Source organism: Ranitomeya variabilis, chromosome 4 (genome assembly GCF_051348905.1).
Source record: "Ranitomeya variabilis isolate aRanVar5 chromosome 4, aRanVar5.hap1, whole genome shotgun sequence".
Taxonomy (NCBI): Eukaryota; Metazoa; Chordata; class Amphibia; order Anura; family Dendrobatidae; genus Ranitomeya; species Ranitomeya variabilis.
In genome coordinates, this window is record NC_135235.1 from 7,155,521 (window position 1) to 7,173,097 (window position 17,577).

Sequence of the window (17,577 nt, forward strand, 5' to 3'; positions counted from 1 at the left end):
GAGATCTGACATCTGGAGATCTGACATCCGGAGATCTGACATCCGGAGATCTGACATCCGGAGATCTGACATCCGGAGATCTGCCATCCGGAGATCTGACATCCGGAGATCTGACATCCGGAGATCTGACATCCGGAGATCTGACATCCGGAGATCTGACATCCGGAGATCTGACATCTGTAGGTCTGATGATCTGTAATGTAAAGTTGTGAGAATAAAGTTTGTGCTTTTTCCTTCTCCGGACACCGGAGCTCGCGGGGACCCCTCGGCCCGTGCAGTGAGCGCCGCTGTGGAGGAGGAGGAGGAGGAGCAGGAGGAGGAGGAGGAGCGGTTACCTGCCTGGGGGCGGGGCTCTGCGGGGAGGGACGCGCAGGTGACACTGGCCCCGCCCCCGCTCTCCACTTCCGGTGCTCAGTTTGCCCTCGGTCGCGATGATTCGCTCGGTGGATGAAGAAGAGGAGACCCGGGAGCTGCGGGTCCTGGCCGGCCTGAAGGAGCGGGGTATGAGGGGTGAGGGCCGGCCTGAAGGAGCGGGGTATGAGGGGTGAGGGCCGGCCTGAAGGAGCGGGGTATGAGGGGTGAGGGCCGGCCTGAAGGAGCGGGGTGTGAGGGGTGAGGGCCGGCCTGAAGGAGCGGGGTGTGAGGGGTGAGGGCCGGCCTGAAGGAGCGGGGTGTGAGGGGTGAGGGCCGGCCTGAAGGAGCGGGGTGTGAGGGGTGAGGGCCGGCCTGAAGGAGCGGGGTGTGAGGGGCTGTGACCCCGGCGCTCCCGTGCGCTCTCCGGGCCGCATCTCTGCCGCTCTCGTCCCCGCCTCCCGCTCCGGGGGCCGCACTGCCACCACCGCCCTGTGCTGCGGGAGACAGGCCTCCGGGCCGGGGGTCTCCAGGACCATGGACAGGGGCAGAGACTGCAGCTCCTGCTGCTCCCTGGTGTCAGCCATGACCGAGGGCGGGACGGGAAGATGCTGGAGACGGTCAGTGAGGAGGGGGGGAGACGGTCAGTAGGGGGGAGATGGTCAGTGGGGGGGGGAGACAGTCTCGCTTTCTCGAGCTGTCTCCCTTTCTCGAGCTGTCTCGCGCTGTCTCGAGCTGTCTGCCGCGTGTTTTGTGATTCACTTTTTGACTTTTCTTCTTTTTCAGCCAAGGGAGACGGTCAGTGGGGGGGGGAGATGGGGAGATGGTCAGTGGGGGGGGGAGATGGGGAGATGGTCAGTGGGGGGGGGGAGATGGTCAGTGGGGGGGGAGACAGTCTCGCTGTCTCTCGGAGTCTCGCTGTCTCTCGCTGTCTCTCGGTGTCTCTCGGTGTCTCTCGCTGTCTCTCGCTGTCTCTCGGTGTCTCTCGCTGTCTCTCGCTGTCTCTCGGTGTCTCTCGCTGTCTGCCGCTTGTTTTGTGATTCACTTTTTGACTTTTCTTCTTTTTCAGCCATTGAAAAATATGAGGAACTTAAGAATGAAAATGAGAAGACGAAGGACGAGGTGAGCGGTGGCAGCAGAGACGTCTTGTTGTGGGCGACCTGTCCTGTGTGCAGAGAGGTCCTGACATAACCAGTGTGGAGGGTGGAGTAGGCAGCCCCGGATGACCTGAGTGGTTCTGGCCCTCGTGACGACGTCCCTGGTGGTTCTGGCCCTCGTGACGACGTCCCTGGTGGTTCTGGCCCTCGTGACGACGTCCCTGGTGGTTCTGGCCCTCGTGACGACGTCCCTGGTGGTTCTGGCCCTCGTGACGACGTCCCTGGTGGTTCTGGCCCTCGTGACGACGTCCCTGGTGGTTCTGGCCCTCGTGACGACGTCCCTGGTGGTTCTGGCCCTCGTGACGACGTCCCTGGTGGTTCTGGCCCTCGTGACGACGTCCCTGGTGGTTCTGGCCCTCGTGACGACGTCCCTGGTGGTTCTGGCCCTCGTGACGACGTCCCTGGTGGTTCTGGCCCTCGTGACGACGTCCCTGGTGGTTCTGGCCCTCGTGACGACGTCCCTGGTGGTTCAGGCCCTCGTGACGACGTCCCTGGTGGTTCTGGCTCTCATGATGATGGACTTCGTGACGATGGCCATCATGCTGCTGGCCCTGGTGGTGCTGACCCCAATGGTGCTGGCCCTGGTAGTGACAAGATGACACCTGGGAGGAGGGGGGGGGGGACAGTGACAGGACGAGACCTGGAGCGGGGGGGGAACAGTGACAGGACGAGACCTGGGGCGGGGGGGGAACAGTGACAGGACGAGACCTGGGGCGGGGGGGGAACAGTGACAGGACGAGACCTGGGGCGGGGGGGGAACAGTGACAGGACGAGACCTGGGGCGGGGGGGGAACAGTGACAGGACGAGACCTGGGGCGGGGGGGGAACAGTGACAGGACGAGACCTGGGGCGGGGGGGGAACAGTGACAGGACGAGACCTGGGGCGGGGGGGGAACAGTGACAGGACGAGACCTGGGGCGGGGGGGGAACAGTGACAGGACGAGACCTGGGGCGGGGGGGGAACAGTGACAGGACGAGACCTGGGGCGGGGGGGGGGAACAGTGACAGGACGAGACCTGGAAGGGGGATCAGTGACCCTAAAAAAAATTGAACTAGCAAAGGCTAGGCAGACAGCTGCGGGCTGATAATGTGTGTGAAACTGTAAAGCGCTGCAGAATCTGTTAGCGCTGTATAAAAATAAAGATTATTATTATATTAATAGTCTGGGAAGGGGCCATGTATATTGGCACCCCCCAGGCTAAATACATCAGCTTTCAGCTGTTTCATAAATGGCGTATCTTATAGATGCACCAATTCTGGCGCTTAGCCTTGCTCTTCCCACTTGCTCTGTAGCTGGGCAAGTGGGGTAATATTTGTGGGGTTGATGTCACCTTTGTATTGTCCGGTGACATCAAGCCCACGGCTTAGTAATGTAGAAGCGTCTATAAGACACCTATCCATTACTAATACTATAGTTGTATGGTCAATAAAGACACGGCCAGAATAAAGTCCTTTATTAATCTTAATTAACCATACTTACAGCATCGCCTAATCCCCGAATCCCCCGATCTCCTGCAGCAAAAATAAACCAACACAAATACTCCCTGTCTGACGTAGTTCTAAATAACGAGCGTCCCACGACGATCTTGCCTGTAGAACAGTCACATCAGGAGATGTGTGCGCTCTACACGGCTCTGGTGATACACTGAGACTTCATCGGAGTTCGTGCTCTCACTTACGGCACTACCGCTGTGTGACAATTTTCTCACGCAGTGGTGCTGCAAGAGACAACTCCGGTGTACTCTGCTGGTGGGGCAGTGATACATTGCGGGAGGGATTATCTCCTGTCTGTATCGCCGGAGGCTAGGTAGAGCGGTCGCATCCCCCGATGTCCCTGTTCTACACGTGAGATCGCCGTGGGACGCTCAATATTAAATGGACTACAGAGGAAAGGTGAGTACCGTATATACTCGAGTATAAGCCGACCCGAGTGTACGCCGACCCCCCCCCCCCCCCCCCCCTAATTTTGCCACAAAAAACTGGGAAAACTTAATGACTCGAGTATAAGCCTAGGGTGGGAAATGCAGCAGCTACCCGTAAATGTCAAAAGTAAAAATAGATACCAATAAAAGTAAAATTAATTGAGACATCAGTAGGTTAAGTGTTTTTGAATATCCATATTGAATCGGGAGCCCCATATAATGCTCCATAAAGGTTATGATGCCCCATAAGATGCTCCATAGACACATTTGCCCGATATAACGCTGCACAAACCTTGGTTATGGCCCCATAAGATGCTCCATAAAGATATTTGCCCCATAAACTGCTGCACAAACGTTGATTATGGCCCCATACAGACACTTGCCCCGTATAGTGCTGCACAAACGTTATGGCCCCATAAGGTGCTCCATACAGACATTTGCCCCATTTGCTGTTGCTGCGATAAAAAAAACAAAAACAAAACATACTCGCCTCTCGTCACTCAGGCCCCCGGCACTTTCCATATTCACCTGACTTCGTTCCGGTGCTGCTCCTTCTTCAGCGTCTTCTGCACTGACGTTCAGGCAGAGGGCGCGCACTAACTAAGACTGAGCGGCGCCGGAACGAGGAGCAGGTGAATATCGCGCAACGCTAAGCTCCCATCCCCATTATACTCGCCTACTGTTATGATCCGGTGACCTTGGAGCCGCATGAGACGTTCTCTGGAGTAGGTGGTACCTGTACTGACCGCAAACCCTAAACTAACACCGCAACTAGAAGTAGCCATGGGATGTACCTAACACGTCCTAGACACCTCGACACAGCCGGAGGACTAAATACCCCTATAGATGGAAATGGGAATTCTATCTTGCCTCAGAGCAGAACCCCAAAGGATAGGCAGCCCCCCACAAATATTGACTGTGAGTATAAGAGGAAAGACACACGCAGGCAGAAAACAGGATTTAGCAAAAGAGGCACTTCTAGCTAAATAGAAAAGGATAGGACAGAATTCTAAGCGGTCAGTATTAAAACCCTAAAATTATCCACAGCAGAGAATACAAATATTCTACATCTAACTAAAGACATAGAATGTACCGTATTTTCTGGTGTATAAGACGACTGGGCGTATAAGACGACCCCCAACTTTTCCATATAAAATATGGAATTTGGGATATGCCCGCTGTATAAGACGGGGGTCATCTTATACGCCCAGTCATCTTATACGGCGTGTGGTTCCCAGGGTCTGAAGGAGAGGAGACTCTCCTTCAGGCCCTGGGATCCATATTCATGTTAAAAATAAAGAATAAAAATAAAAAATACGGATATACTCACCCCTCCGAGAAGCCTGGCTGTCACTGCTGCAAGCGTCTGCCTCCGTTCCTAAGAATTGCAGAGCATGAAGGACCCTCGATGACGTCACCTGACCGTGACGTCATCGAAGGTCCTTCACGCTCTGCAATTCTTAGGAACGGAGGCAGACGCTTGCAGCGGTGACAGCCAGGCTTCTCGGAGGGGTGAGTATATCCATATTTTTTATTTTTATTCTTTATTTTTTACATGAATATGGATCCCAGGGCCTGAAGGAGAGTTTCCTCTCCTTCAGACCCTGGGAACATCCAGGATCGCTCTCTGCACTCGCCGTACCTGGCGTATAAGACGACCCCCGACTTTTGGGACAATTTTTAGGGGTTAAAAAGTCGTCTTATACGCCGGAAAATACGGTATATCTGCATCTCCAGAGAATCTAGCATGACTGAAAAATCCAAACAAAGTCTAAGCTGGACAAAAACACAATGAATTGCACTGAATTGTAAAGCACACTGCAAGTGTGCTGCAGAGACAAAAAACCAGACACTTATCTTAGCTGAATTGACAGCAGGGCATGAGGAGCCAGACAGAGATGCAATCCCTCGAAGAACAATGGGCAACTGGCAAGGACTAATGGATCCTGCACACCTAAATACCTAGTAGAGCTGCAATCAGCAGAAACACCTGCCCTGGATTACAACCCAGAGACAACTGCACTACCACCATCAACCACCGGAGGGAGCCCAAGAACAGAATTCACAACACCTACTCCTGGCGCGGTGCAGTCCCTGCTTCCTCGGCGCTGGCAGCTTCTTCCTGTACTGAGCGGTCACCGTTACCGCTCATTACAGTAATGAATATGAGGCTCCACCCCTATGGGAGGTGGAGCCGCATATTCATTACTGTAATGAGCGGTACCATGTGACCGCTCAGTACAGGAAGAAGCTGCAGCGCCAGGGAAGCAGGGACCTCGCCAGGAGCAGGTGAGTATAATTAGACAGCCCCCGCTCCCCCGTCCCCTGCCGACCCCTGGGTATGACTCGAGTATACATCGAGAGGGGGACTTTCAGCCCAAAAGAATGGGGCTAAAAATCTCGGCTTATACTCGAGTATATACGGTATATGGTGGTTTATTATTTTATTTTTATTGCAGGAGATCGAGGGCGTCGGGGAATTAGGTGTTTGGTGAGTATGAATGTGTTTTTCTTGTTTTACAATTGAACACAGTCGCCAGATGGTGGTACTACTTCTGTCCCATCATCGACTCATGCTGTCACTGTTATATGTGACACGAGACATTGCCGGATGGGTGTAGTAGTCCCATCAGACGATGCCTGGCTACACCCGTAGACAGACACATGCGGAGTCTCCGCCCCCCACGCGGAGGGCACGCTCTCCCTCTTTCCTTTCCGCAGCGTTTTTTGCACCACATCCGCAGCTAATCCGCAGACCTTTTTACACCTGCGGTTTTGCTTCGGATTTGACTGACTCGATGTATAGTCAATAGGTGTAGAAACGCTGCAGATCCGCAAAAAGAATTGACATGCTGCGGAAAATAAAATGCTGCGAATCAGTGCAGAATTTTCTGCAGCATGTGCACACCAATTCTGGATTCCCATTGATTAACATTGCCTGAGCACTCTTTGGTGCAAATCTGCGTGGAAAAAAATGCTGCGGATCCGCAACGTGTGCACATAGGCTTGTTTTGCTCATTCTGGGGATGATACTGACGATTGGGGCAATGATTGGCCCCGTACAGTGACCCCCATACACCGTCTGTGGCCAATAACAATGCTTTGTTTTCCTGCTGTAGTCATATACTCTGGCTGCTGTGCGTCCCCCGATCTCGACGTGTCCGTCTGACGTCCGCCGGTTGCTCTCCGCTTCTGCGTCACTTCTTTCATGTTGCAATTTCAATTTTTTTTTTTTACAGTTTGATAAGGTCAAACAAGAACGAGATGAGGCCCTCCAAAAGCTGGATGAATTCAGCAAAAGTAAGTGAACCCTCTACCTATGATAATCTGCTGTATCATCTGTGCACTCACGGTACGAGAGCAGCGGTGCTGTGCAGATACTGTAGGAGAGCAGCGGTGCTGTGCAGATACGGTACGAGAGCAGCGGTGCTGTGCAGATACGGTACGAGAGCAGCGGTGCTGTGCAGATACGGTACGAGAGCAGCGGTGCTGTGCTGATACGGTACGAGAGCAGCTGTGCTGATACGGTACGAGAGCAGCGGTGCTGTGCTGATACGGTACGAGAGCGGCGGTGCTGTGCTGATACGATACGAGAGCGGCGGTGCTGTGCTGATACGGTACGAGAGCGGCGGTGCTGTGCGGATACTGTATGAGAGCGGCGGTGCTGTGCAGATACGGTATGAGAGCGGCGGTGCTGTGCAGATACGGTACGAGAGCGGCGGTGCTGTGCAGATACGGTACGAGAGCGGCGGTGCTGTGCAGATACGGTACGAGAGCGGCGGTGCCGTGCAGATACGGTACGAGAGCGGCGGTGCCGTGCAGATACGGTACGAGAGCGGCGGTGCCGTGCAGATACCGTACGAGAGCGGCGGTGCCGTGCAGATACGGTACGAGAGCGGCGGTGCCGTGCAGATACGGTACGAGAGCGGCGGTGCCGTGCAGATACGGTACGAGAGCGGCGGTGCCGTGCAGATACGGTACGAGAGCGGCGGTGCCGTGCAGATACGGTACGAGAGCGGCGGTGCCGTGCAGATACGGTACGAGAGCGGCGGTGCCGTGCAGATACGGTACGAGAGCGGCGGTGCCGTGCAGATACGGTACGAGAGCGGCGGTGCCGTGCAGATACGGTACGAGAGCGGCGGTGCCGTGCAGACACGGTACGAGAGCGGCGGTGCCGTGCAGACACGGTACGAGAGCGGCGGTGCCGTGCAGACACGGTCCCTGAGGAGCGGTGCCGTGCAGGCACGGTCCCTGGGGAGCGGTGCCGTGCAGGCACGGTCCCTGGGGAGCGGTGCCGTGCAGGCACGGTCCCTGGGGAGCGGTGCCGTGCGGCCACGGTCCCTGGGGAGCGGTGCCGTGCGGCCACGGTCCCTGGGGAGCGGTGCCGTGCGGCCACGGTCCCTGGGGAGCGGTGCCGTGCGGCCACGGTCCCTGGGGAGCGGTGCCGTGCGGCCACGGTCCCTGGGGAGCGGTGCCGTGCGGACGCTCCGTGTCGCGTTCGGTTGTCGGCTCCCTGCGGTCACATTGTGCGCGGTGACAGTTGATCGCGGCACGCGCCCCTCCAGTGTCATGGGAATCATGTCGTCCTCTCCACCTGGCGCTTTGTGCAGGATAATGCTCCTCGTGGCGCGTACCTGAGCGCTGCCGCTCTTCATCCTTTTGTCAGCCGTGCCTCTTGTTTTCGAGGTATCTTGTCTCGGATACTCGGGGGCTGTGGAGGTGTTAGCCCCTGTGTGCGGCGTGTGAAAGGCTATTATCCGGATATAGCGGCGCGGCCTTTGTGTGTGTGAATGAGCCTCGTCCGCGGACACCGCCGCGCTTTGTGCCGCATCCTCCGCAGCTGCATTTTTTAGGGCATTGCTTGATTTCATAGCTTTCTGGAAATTGCTTCTATTCACTGCGCCTGGATGGAGGAGGGGGCTTTCAGCAGACAATCATTTCTTTTCAATTGGAGCCGGCAAGGTTGATGAAAACACAGCCATTTAGGAGTAATGATGAAACGCCGGCGGCGGCATCTGCAGCGCTCATCAGGCTTTAATGCAGCGCTCCGCAGCGGCGCTGATACCATTATCCGCTCGCACATAATGACGCCTTTGAGAAATGCAGTCGCAACGATCTTGACGAGTGAAAGGAACTCTCAATTACGCTGCCACTTCCCGACGTGTCAGCCTGCGTCTGGCCGCTCGCTCGGATTTCTCTCCGTCGCTGTTTATTTACAGTCTACCAGTAATTACACTTACCGTGTTATTTACTGGGGGCCGGGCTCGCTGAGTGGCCCCCGATGGCGACTGCTGCGCTCCGGGCTTGTAATTAGCCGCCCCTCGGAGGTGACACTTCTGTAATCACAGAGTCGATTCCTCGTTTTCACTCTCACTGTAACCGCTAATTAGTTAAGTGGGTTTTGCTTGGCCCCGCGCTCTGTAGATTGGGGGGTGAGCGGTGTCGGGGTTACTGCGCCGCGCGGTTTCACCGTCGTCTGCAGCGCAATGGCCGTCTCCAGTGATGGCAGAGGTGACTGGGGCCGCCGGGAGGCGATGGTCACAGGGGAGGGTTGTTGGCTAAGTGGCCTAAATGAATTGTGGTTTGGGGTGAGTGGCGAAGCATCGGGGTCACCCGTCGGGTCACTCATCAGCTGTGGGGACAAGCGGCATCCGGCACCCCGCACTTATCACTGTGCACAAGACGGGTCCCAGCACCAGGGGTCACTGATGGCCCAAAGGAGCAGGGGCCTCCGAGGATTAGGGGGACTACACCCGACTGCGGACTATGGAGAGAAGCAGGATACGTCCGGCCCTGCGCGGTGCTCCCGGTGTATATCCTGGTGACGGAGCTCCGGCAACTTCTGTCCTGCAATCCAGCGCTGCCCGCTAATGCTCTGCGGGTGGAGGGATGAGGATAGTGGTCGGGTCGGTGGGTCTGGATCTGTTACTCTTCAGTTTCTATTTTTTTTTTTTTCAACAGACGAATATTAAGCAAAACATTTTCCTGCCTAAACACTCCTCAGGGGCGGGGGGGGCGCCAGGTCCTCCTCAGGGGCGGGGGGGGCGCCAGGTCCTCCTCAGGGGCGGGGGGGGCGCTGGGTCCTCCTCAGGGGCGGGGGGGCGCCGGGTCCTCTTCGAGGGGGGGGGGGGGGTGCCGGGTCCTCTTCGGGGGGGGGGGGGGCCCCGGGTCCTCCTCAGGGGCTGGGGGGGAGCCGGGTCCTCCTCAGGGATGGGGGGGGACTATAATACTGCCCCTATGTGCAAGAATATAACTACTATAATACTGCCCCTATGTACAAGACTATAACTACTATAATACTGCTCCTATGTACAAGAATATAACTACTATAATACTGCCCCTATGTACAAGAATATAACTACTATAATACTGCCCCTATGTACAAGAATATAACTACTATAATACTGCTCCTATGTACAAGAATATAACTACTAGAATACTGCCCCTATGTACAAGAATATAACTACTATAATACTGCTCCTATGTACAAGAATATAACTACTATAATACTGCTCCTATGTACAAGAATATAACTACTATAATACTGCTCCTATTTACAAGAATATAACTACTATAATACTGCCCCTATGTACAAGAATATAACTACTATAATACTGCTCCTATGTACAAGAATATAACTACTATATTACTGCTCCTATATACAAGAATATAACTACTATAATACTGCTCCTATGTACAAGAATATAACTACTATAATACTGCTCCTATGTACAAGAATATAACTACTATAATACTGCTCCTATGTACAAGAATATAACTACTATAATACTGCCCCTATGTACAAGAATATAACTGCTATAATACTGCTCCTATGTACAAGAATATAACTACTATAATACTGCCCCTATGTACAAGAATATAACTACTATAATACTGCTCCTATATACAAGAATATAACTACTATAATACTGCTCCTATGTACAAGAATATAACTACTATAATACTGCCCCCTATATATACAAGAATATAACTACTATAATACTGCCCTTATATAAGAATATAACTGCTATGATACTGACCTTATATGAGAATGTAGCTGTTCCCTCTGTGTGAGATGATGGCCCTATGTCTGATATGTGGCCAGTGTATTGCTGCGGTGTTTGGGGTACGATTTGACGGCTTTTTCTCTCCTGCAGTTTCGCACTTGGTCATCGAGGAGGTCAGCGACATGCAGAACAGTCTGGAGATTGAGAAGACGTGCCGGGAGAGCGCCGAGGCCTTGGCAGTAAAGGTGACGATGTCTTGTCCTCTGGTTGTTCTGGGGTCTGTGTTTCGCCCTCCTGCCGCTTTGGGGTCTGCTAATCATCAGTAGTAACAAGGGCCTGACCTGTGCTCGGTGTAATAAGATGATTGTCTGCAGCGGTGTCTGCTGCTCATCTCCAGGCTTAAGGTTTTTTCCTGGCGATGTCTTTTGCATGTGTTCGCTCACATCTGTCTCCGGTTTCGGAATAGTCGGCTGTCGGAGGAAAGTGTCCTGGTTTCTCATTGAACGACACGCAAACCAGCAATGTCTGCAGGTGTCAGTCTGCACTGTTCATTCTGTTCATGAACCAGGAGGTTTAGGATGAACAGGCTGCAGTTAGATCACTGAATTGTGGGAAGGCGCAGGTGACTAAATAATATGCAGCCAGTAACAGTGCAGGATCTCTGGAGTCTGCACCTTGTGTGAGGCAAGGAATCCCGGGAGGATGCATCTGTAAGGAGGGAGGGGATCCTGGGAGGCTGCGTCTGTAAGCAGGGAGGGGATCCTGGGAGACCGCGTCTGTAAGGAGGGAGGGGATCCAGGGAGGCCGTGTCTGTAAGGAGGGAGGGGATCCAGGGAGGCCGTGTCTGTAAGGAGGGAGGAGATCCTGGGAGGCTGCATCTGTAAGCAGGGAGGGTATCCCGGGAGGCTGCGTCTGTAAGGAGGGAGGGGATCCCGGGAGGCTGCGTCTGTAAGGAGGGAGGGGATCCAGGGAGGCCGTGTCTGTAAGGAGGGAGGGGATCCTGGGAGGCTGCGTCTGTAAGCAGGGAGGGGATCCTGGGAGGCTGCGTCTGTAAGCAGGGAGGGGATCCTGGGAGGCCGCGTTTGTAAGGAGGGAGGAGATCCTGGAAGGCCGTGTCTGTAAGGAGGGAGGGGATCCAGGGAGGCCGTGTCTGTAAGGAGGGAGGGGATCCTGGGAGGCCGTGTCTGTAAGGAGGGAGGGGATCCTGGGAGGCTGCGTCTGTAAGCAGGGAGGGGATCCTGGGAGGCCGCGTTTGTAAGGAGGGAGGAGATCCTGGAAGGCCGTGTCTGTAAGGAGGGAGGGGATCCAGGGAGGCCGTGTCTGTAAGGAGGGAGGGGATCCTGGGAGGCCGTGTCTGTAAGGAGGGAGGGGATCCTGGGAGGCCGCGTCTGTAAGGAGGGAGGGGATCCTGGGAGGCTGCATCTGTAAGGAGGGAGGGGATCCTGGGAGGCCGCGTTTGTAAGGAGGGATGGGATCCTGGGAGGCTGCGTCTGTAAGGAGGGATGGAATCCTAGGAGGCCGTGTCTAAGGAGGGAGGGGATCCTGGGAGGTGCCTCTGTAAGGTGGGAGGGGATCCTGGGAGGCTGCCTCTGTAAGGAGGGAGGAGATCCTGGGAGGCTGCGTCTTAAGGAGGGAGGGAATCCTAGGAGGCCGTGTCTGTAAGGAGGGAGAGGATCCTGGGAGGAGACAGGAGGGGATCCTGGGAGGCTGCGTCTGTAATGAGGGAGGGGATCCTGAGAGGCTGCGTCTGTAAGGAGGGAGGGAATCCTGGGAGGCTGCGTCTGTAAGGAGGGATGGAATCCTGAGAGGCTGCATCTGTAAGGAGGGAGGGAATCCTGGGAGGCTGCGTCTGTAAGGAGGGATGGAATCCTAGGAGGCCGTGTCTAAGGAAGGAGGGGGATCCTGGGAGGCTTCCTCTGTAAGGAGGGAGGGGATGCTGGGAGGCTGCCTCTGTAAGGAGGGAGGAGATCCTGGGAGGCTGCGTCTTAAGGAGGGAGGGAATCCTAGGAGGCCGTGTCTGTAAGGAGGGAGAGGATCCTGGGAGGAGACAGGAGGGGATCCTGGGAGGCTGCGTCTGTAATGAGATAGGGGATCCTGGGAGGCTGCGTCTGTAATTACATAGTTACATAGTTAGTAAGGCCGAAAAAATACATTTGTCCATCCAGTTCAGCCTATATTCCATCATAATAAATCCCCAGATCTACGTCCTTCTACAGAACCTAATAATTGTATGATACAATATTGTTCTGCTCCAGGAAGACATCCAGGCCTCTCTTGAACCCCTCGACTGAGTTCGCCATCACCACCTCCTCAGGCAAGCAATTCCAGATTCTCACTGCCCTAACAGTAAAGAATCCTCTTCTATTTTGGTGGAAAAACCTTCTCTCCTCCAGACGCAGAGAATGCCCCCTTGTGCCCGTCACCTTCCTTGGTATAAACAGATCCTCAGCGAGATATTTGTATTGTCCCCTTATATACTTATACATGGTTATTAGATCGCCCCTCAGTCGTCTTTTTTATAGACTAAATAATCCTAATTTCGCTAATATATCTGGGTATTGTAGTTCTCCCATCCCCTTTATTAATTTTGTTGCCCTCCTTTGTACTCTCTCTAGTTCCATTATATCCTTCTTGAGCACCGGTGCCCAAAACTGGACACAGTACTCCATGTGCGGTCTAACTAGGGATTTATACAGAGGCAGTATAATGCTCTCATCATGTGTATCCAGACCTCTTTTAATGCACCCCATGATCCTGTTTGCCTTGGCAGCTGCTGCCTGGCACTGGCTGCTCCAGGTAAGTTTCATTAACTAGGATCCCCAAGTCCTTCTCCCTGTCAGATTTACCCAGTGGTTTCCCGTTCAGTGTGTAATGGTGATATTGATTCCTTCTTCCCATGTGTATAACCTTACATTTATCATTGTTAAACCTCATCTTCCACCTTTCAGCCCAAGTTTCCAACTTATCCAGATCCATCTGTAGCAGAATACTATCTTCTCTTGTATTAACTGCTTTACATAGTTTTGTATCATCTGCAAATATCAATATTTTACTGTGTAAACCTTCTACCAGATCATTAATGAATATGTTGAAGAGAACAGGTCCCAATACCGACCCCTGCGGTCCCCACTGGTCACAGCGACCCAGTTAGAGACTATACCATTTATAACCACCCTCTGCTTTCTATCAGTAAGCCAGTTACTAACCCATTTACACACATTTTCCCCCAGACCAAGCATTCTCATTTTGTGTACCAACCTCTTGTGCGGTATGGTATCAAACGCTTTGGAAAAATCGAGATATACCACGTCCAATGACTCACCGTGGTCCAGCCTATAGCTTACCTCTTCATAAAAACTGATTAGATTGGTGACAGGAGCGATTTCTCATAAACCCATGCTGATATGGAGTTAAACAGTTATTCTCATTGAGATAATCCAGAATAACATCCTTCAGAAACCCTTCAAATATTTTACCAACACTAGAGGTTAGACTCACTGGCCTGTAATTTCCAGGTTCACTTTTAGAGCCCTTTTTGAATATTGGCACCACATTTGCTATGCGCCAGTCCTGCGGAACAGACCCCGTCACTATAGAGTCCCTAAAAATAAGAAATAATGGCTTATCTATTACATTACTTAGTTCTCTTAGTACTCGTGGGTGTATGCCATCCGGACCCGGAGATTTATCTATTTTAATCTTATTTAGCCGGTTTCACACCTCTTCTTGGGTTAGATTGGTGACCCTTAATATAGGGTTTTCATTGTTTCTTGGGATTTCACCTAGCATTTCATTTTCCACCGTGAATACCGTGGAGAAGAAGGTGTTTAATATGTTAGCCTTTTCCTCATCATCTACAACCATTCTTTCCTCACTATTTTTTAAGGGGCCTACATTTTCAGTTTTTATTCTTTTACTATTGATATAGTTGAAGAACAGTTTGGGATTAGTTTTACTCTCCTTAGCAATGTGCTTCTGTGTTTCCTTTTTGGCAGCTTTAGTTAGTTTTTTAGATAAAGTATTTTTCTCCCTATAGTTTTTTAGAGCTTCAATGGTGCCATCCTGCTTTAGTAGTGACAATGCTTTCTTTTTACTGTTAATTGCCTGTCTTACTTCTTTGTTTAGCCACATTGGGTTTTTCCTATTTCTAGTCCTTTTATTCCCACAAGGTATAAACCGCTTACAGTGCCTATTTAGGATGTTCTTAAACATTTTCCATTTATTATCTGTATTCTTATTTCTGAGGATATTGTCCCAGTCTACCAGATTAAGGGCATCTCTAAGCTGGTCAAACTTTGCCTTCCTAAAGTTCAGTGTTTTTGTGACTCCCTGACAAGTCCCCCTAGTGAAAGACAGGTGAAACTGTACAATATTGTGGTCGCTATTTCCTAGATGCCCGACCACCTGCAGATTTGTTATTCTGTCAGGTCTATTAGATAGTATTAGGTCTAAAAGTGCTGCTCCTCTGGTTGGATTCTGCACCAATTGTGAAAGATAATTTTTCTTGGTTATTAGCAGAAACCTGTTGCCTTTATGGGTTTCACAGGTTTCTGTTTCCCAGTTAATATCCGGGTAGTTAAAGTCCCCCATAACCAGGACCTCATTATGGGTTGCAATGAGGGAGGGGATCCTGGGAGGCTGCATCTGTAAGGAGGGAGGGAATCCTGGGAGGCTGTGTCTGTAAGGAGGGAGGGGATCCTGGGAGGCCGCGTCTGTAATGAGGGAGTGGATCCTGGGAGGCTGCTCCCTGTGGTGGGGGGGATCACAAGAGGCTGCACCCTGTTGGGGAGGGGGTCCCGGGATGCTTCTCCCTATAGGGGAGGAGTAAATTTTGGGAGGCAGCGCCGTGTGGGGAGAGGGGGGATTTGTTACAAGTAGCGTATGGTTTCAGGGGTGCGGTTTATGGAGCAAGAGGAACAGAGATATTACATTTTATAGACAAGACAAGTATTGTATTTTACAGACAATTACAAAAATAACAGGGATTAAAGGTGAAAATCAACTTACAGTTCTTTCATATCATTCAGTGGTAAGCCATGTGGCGGCGGGGGAGGGGACCTTCCCAAAATCATCAGGTCAGATTGCACAGCCTGTCGCAGCTGAATCCGCCAGCAAATGACCCCCCTTGTCTGGGCCTCTGAGTTTTATACCTTTGCCCAAAACAAAGGGTCCCCATCCCCCCCGGGCAGAACTATGGAATGCACTCCCCTTTCCACAAGGACTGAATTCCATAACTCGGGGTGGAAACCTCGCCGAGCGATGGCGGGACCATCATAATTCTGGTTTTGAAATTTGTTTTCTATTTATTTATTATTATCTAAACATGGAGTGCAAGTATGACCCGGTTAAGCAGAAATACATTTCTGTGATTGTGCTGGTTCTGGACCCTAGAAAACTCACTGGCTGGTAGTTCTACTGAGGCACATGCCAAAGATGTATTTGTCCCACTTCTATCATTAATCGGTGCTAAGATATTTACGTTTGCAAGGACAAACGTTTTTTTTTCCATGTGCTTCTACTTTGTACTTTCAGTTTAGGGCCATAAACTACTCAGGAAGGGCTGCTGGCATGCTGCTCTCACATTACAGCTGTATAGCAGAGGAGAGGGAGGGGGGAGTGAAATCGCACACAGGCACATATAGGCAGGGGAAACTGCAGCTGAGAGCCCTCTATGTGTAATTGAAATAATAAGAAATTCTTCATATTTCCTGACACTCCTTGTCAGGGATCCCAGGGAGGACACCTTTATCATCCCCACCACTCACACCAATAAGTCATGAACCGGGGTTGTTTGGTTGCCCAGTTCTTTCTGAAGGGGATTTATCTATATCCCACTTCCCAGTCCCGGTTTGGAACTTGCAGCTCTCTGGCACCCCCCTTACCCTCAGGTCAGACATGCCACTGCACCTAGGATAATTATTCGCCAGAAAGGCTGCCTTACTTTGTACTGGCTAATGGGCACGCTGCAGCGAGGGCGATATAACTGCTCCCACTCAGGCGGGAACAATAATTATCAACACCGTCAGTCGCTACAAAGCCTCCCAAACGCACAGAACAAATCCGCTGCCACCAGCTTCGATTTCTTAATTAATAACGGGTCCGGAGCCAACCCAGATTAGTAGCGTAATTCACTTCAGAGGACGTGACAGTACGTTCTAGAGCAAGGAGAGGCAAAGGTAGTAATTTTATATACTTTACTCCAAAAAAAGGTAGGCAGTGTTTACAAAAGGGTAAAAAGATATTATAAAATGAGACGATTATGTATATACAGACGATTACAATAAAAAGTTGAAAAAAACACTTACGGTTCTTTCATATCATTCATGCAGTAGCGGGGGAGGGGGCCTTCCCCACTTATCTTCAGGTCAGACTGCACAGCCTGTCCTACCTGAATCCCCGGCAAAAGACCCCCTTTGTCTGGGCCTCTGAGTTTTGTACTTTTGCTCAAAACTAAGGGTCTCTCCATCTGGATGACCTCATGGGGTGGGGCGAGCTATGAATGCACTCCTCTTTCTTGAGGATTTGAAAAACCATCTGTTACGGAACCCCCCAGCACCCAGAATATGTTGTGCTGTTATATGTATGTATAATAGGTTCCATGTGAGATGCATGTCCCTAATGCATCGGCCCACAGGCTGCGCCCCTGGGCAGAGGGGACAAGATATCCCCCTTCTGACCTCCCCCACCTTTGTAATTCTCACAGTAAATATCGGCAGGCTCCGGCCCCCTGCGGCTGTTGTAATGTATGTCTGGCCTGCTGTTTTTCTATTGGCCTGCCCTCTGTATCTGTGTGATATATTCTGTGTCCTGTGAGTAAAGTGTTGTCACACTGGAAATACGTGGAGAAGCAGTGATCTTTGATATGCGCCCATGTAACCAAGCAATTCCAGCCAGCGTCCTTCATTCAGACTCCAGCCAAAGCAGAGTGGACCTCCTGAAACACGGGGTGGTACTGAAAGAGGTACTCCAGCACGGTAGACCCCTTTTACACCATCATCCCGCATACCTTGGCGTATGAACCTCGTAGAAAGACTACAGCATGATCATGATGCTCCCCACGTCATGGGGGTCCCTTTATGTGTAAACACGAGGTAGATATATGACCCACTTAAACTGCAATCTTTCTCTCGGTACCTGCGA

At 52.0% G+C, this 17,577-nt stretch overlaps 1 protein-coding gene across 8 annotated transcripts in view; it reads left to right on the forward strand.

Annotated features, from left to right (window-relative positions):
• Positions 1 to 342: 342 nt before the first annotated feature.
• SHTN1 (shootin 1) overlaps positions 343 to 17,577 on the forward strand; it is a 74,996-nt gene continuing 57,761 nt past the window's right edge. The window contains exons 1-4 of one of the 8 annotated variants that reach the window (XM_077257900.1): positions 343 to 501; positions 1,421 to 1,473; positions 6,670 to 6,730; positions 10,588 to 10,682. In XM_077257900.1, the coding sequence (XP_077114015.1) occupies positions 432 to 501; positions 1,421 to 1,473; positions 6,670 to 6,730; positions 10,588 to 10,682 (279 nt within the window). In that variant the 5' untranslated portion in view covers positions 343 to 431. Of the gene's footprint in view, positions 511 to 544; positions 579 to 1,420; positions 1,474 to 6,669; positions 6,731 to 10,587; positions 10,683 to 17,577 lie in introns of those variants that run through there. The other 7 variants (XM_077257904.1, XM_077257905.1, XM_077257899.1 and 4 more) reach the window with 7 other exon arrangements.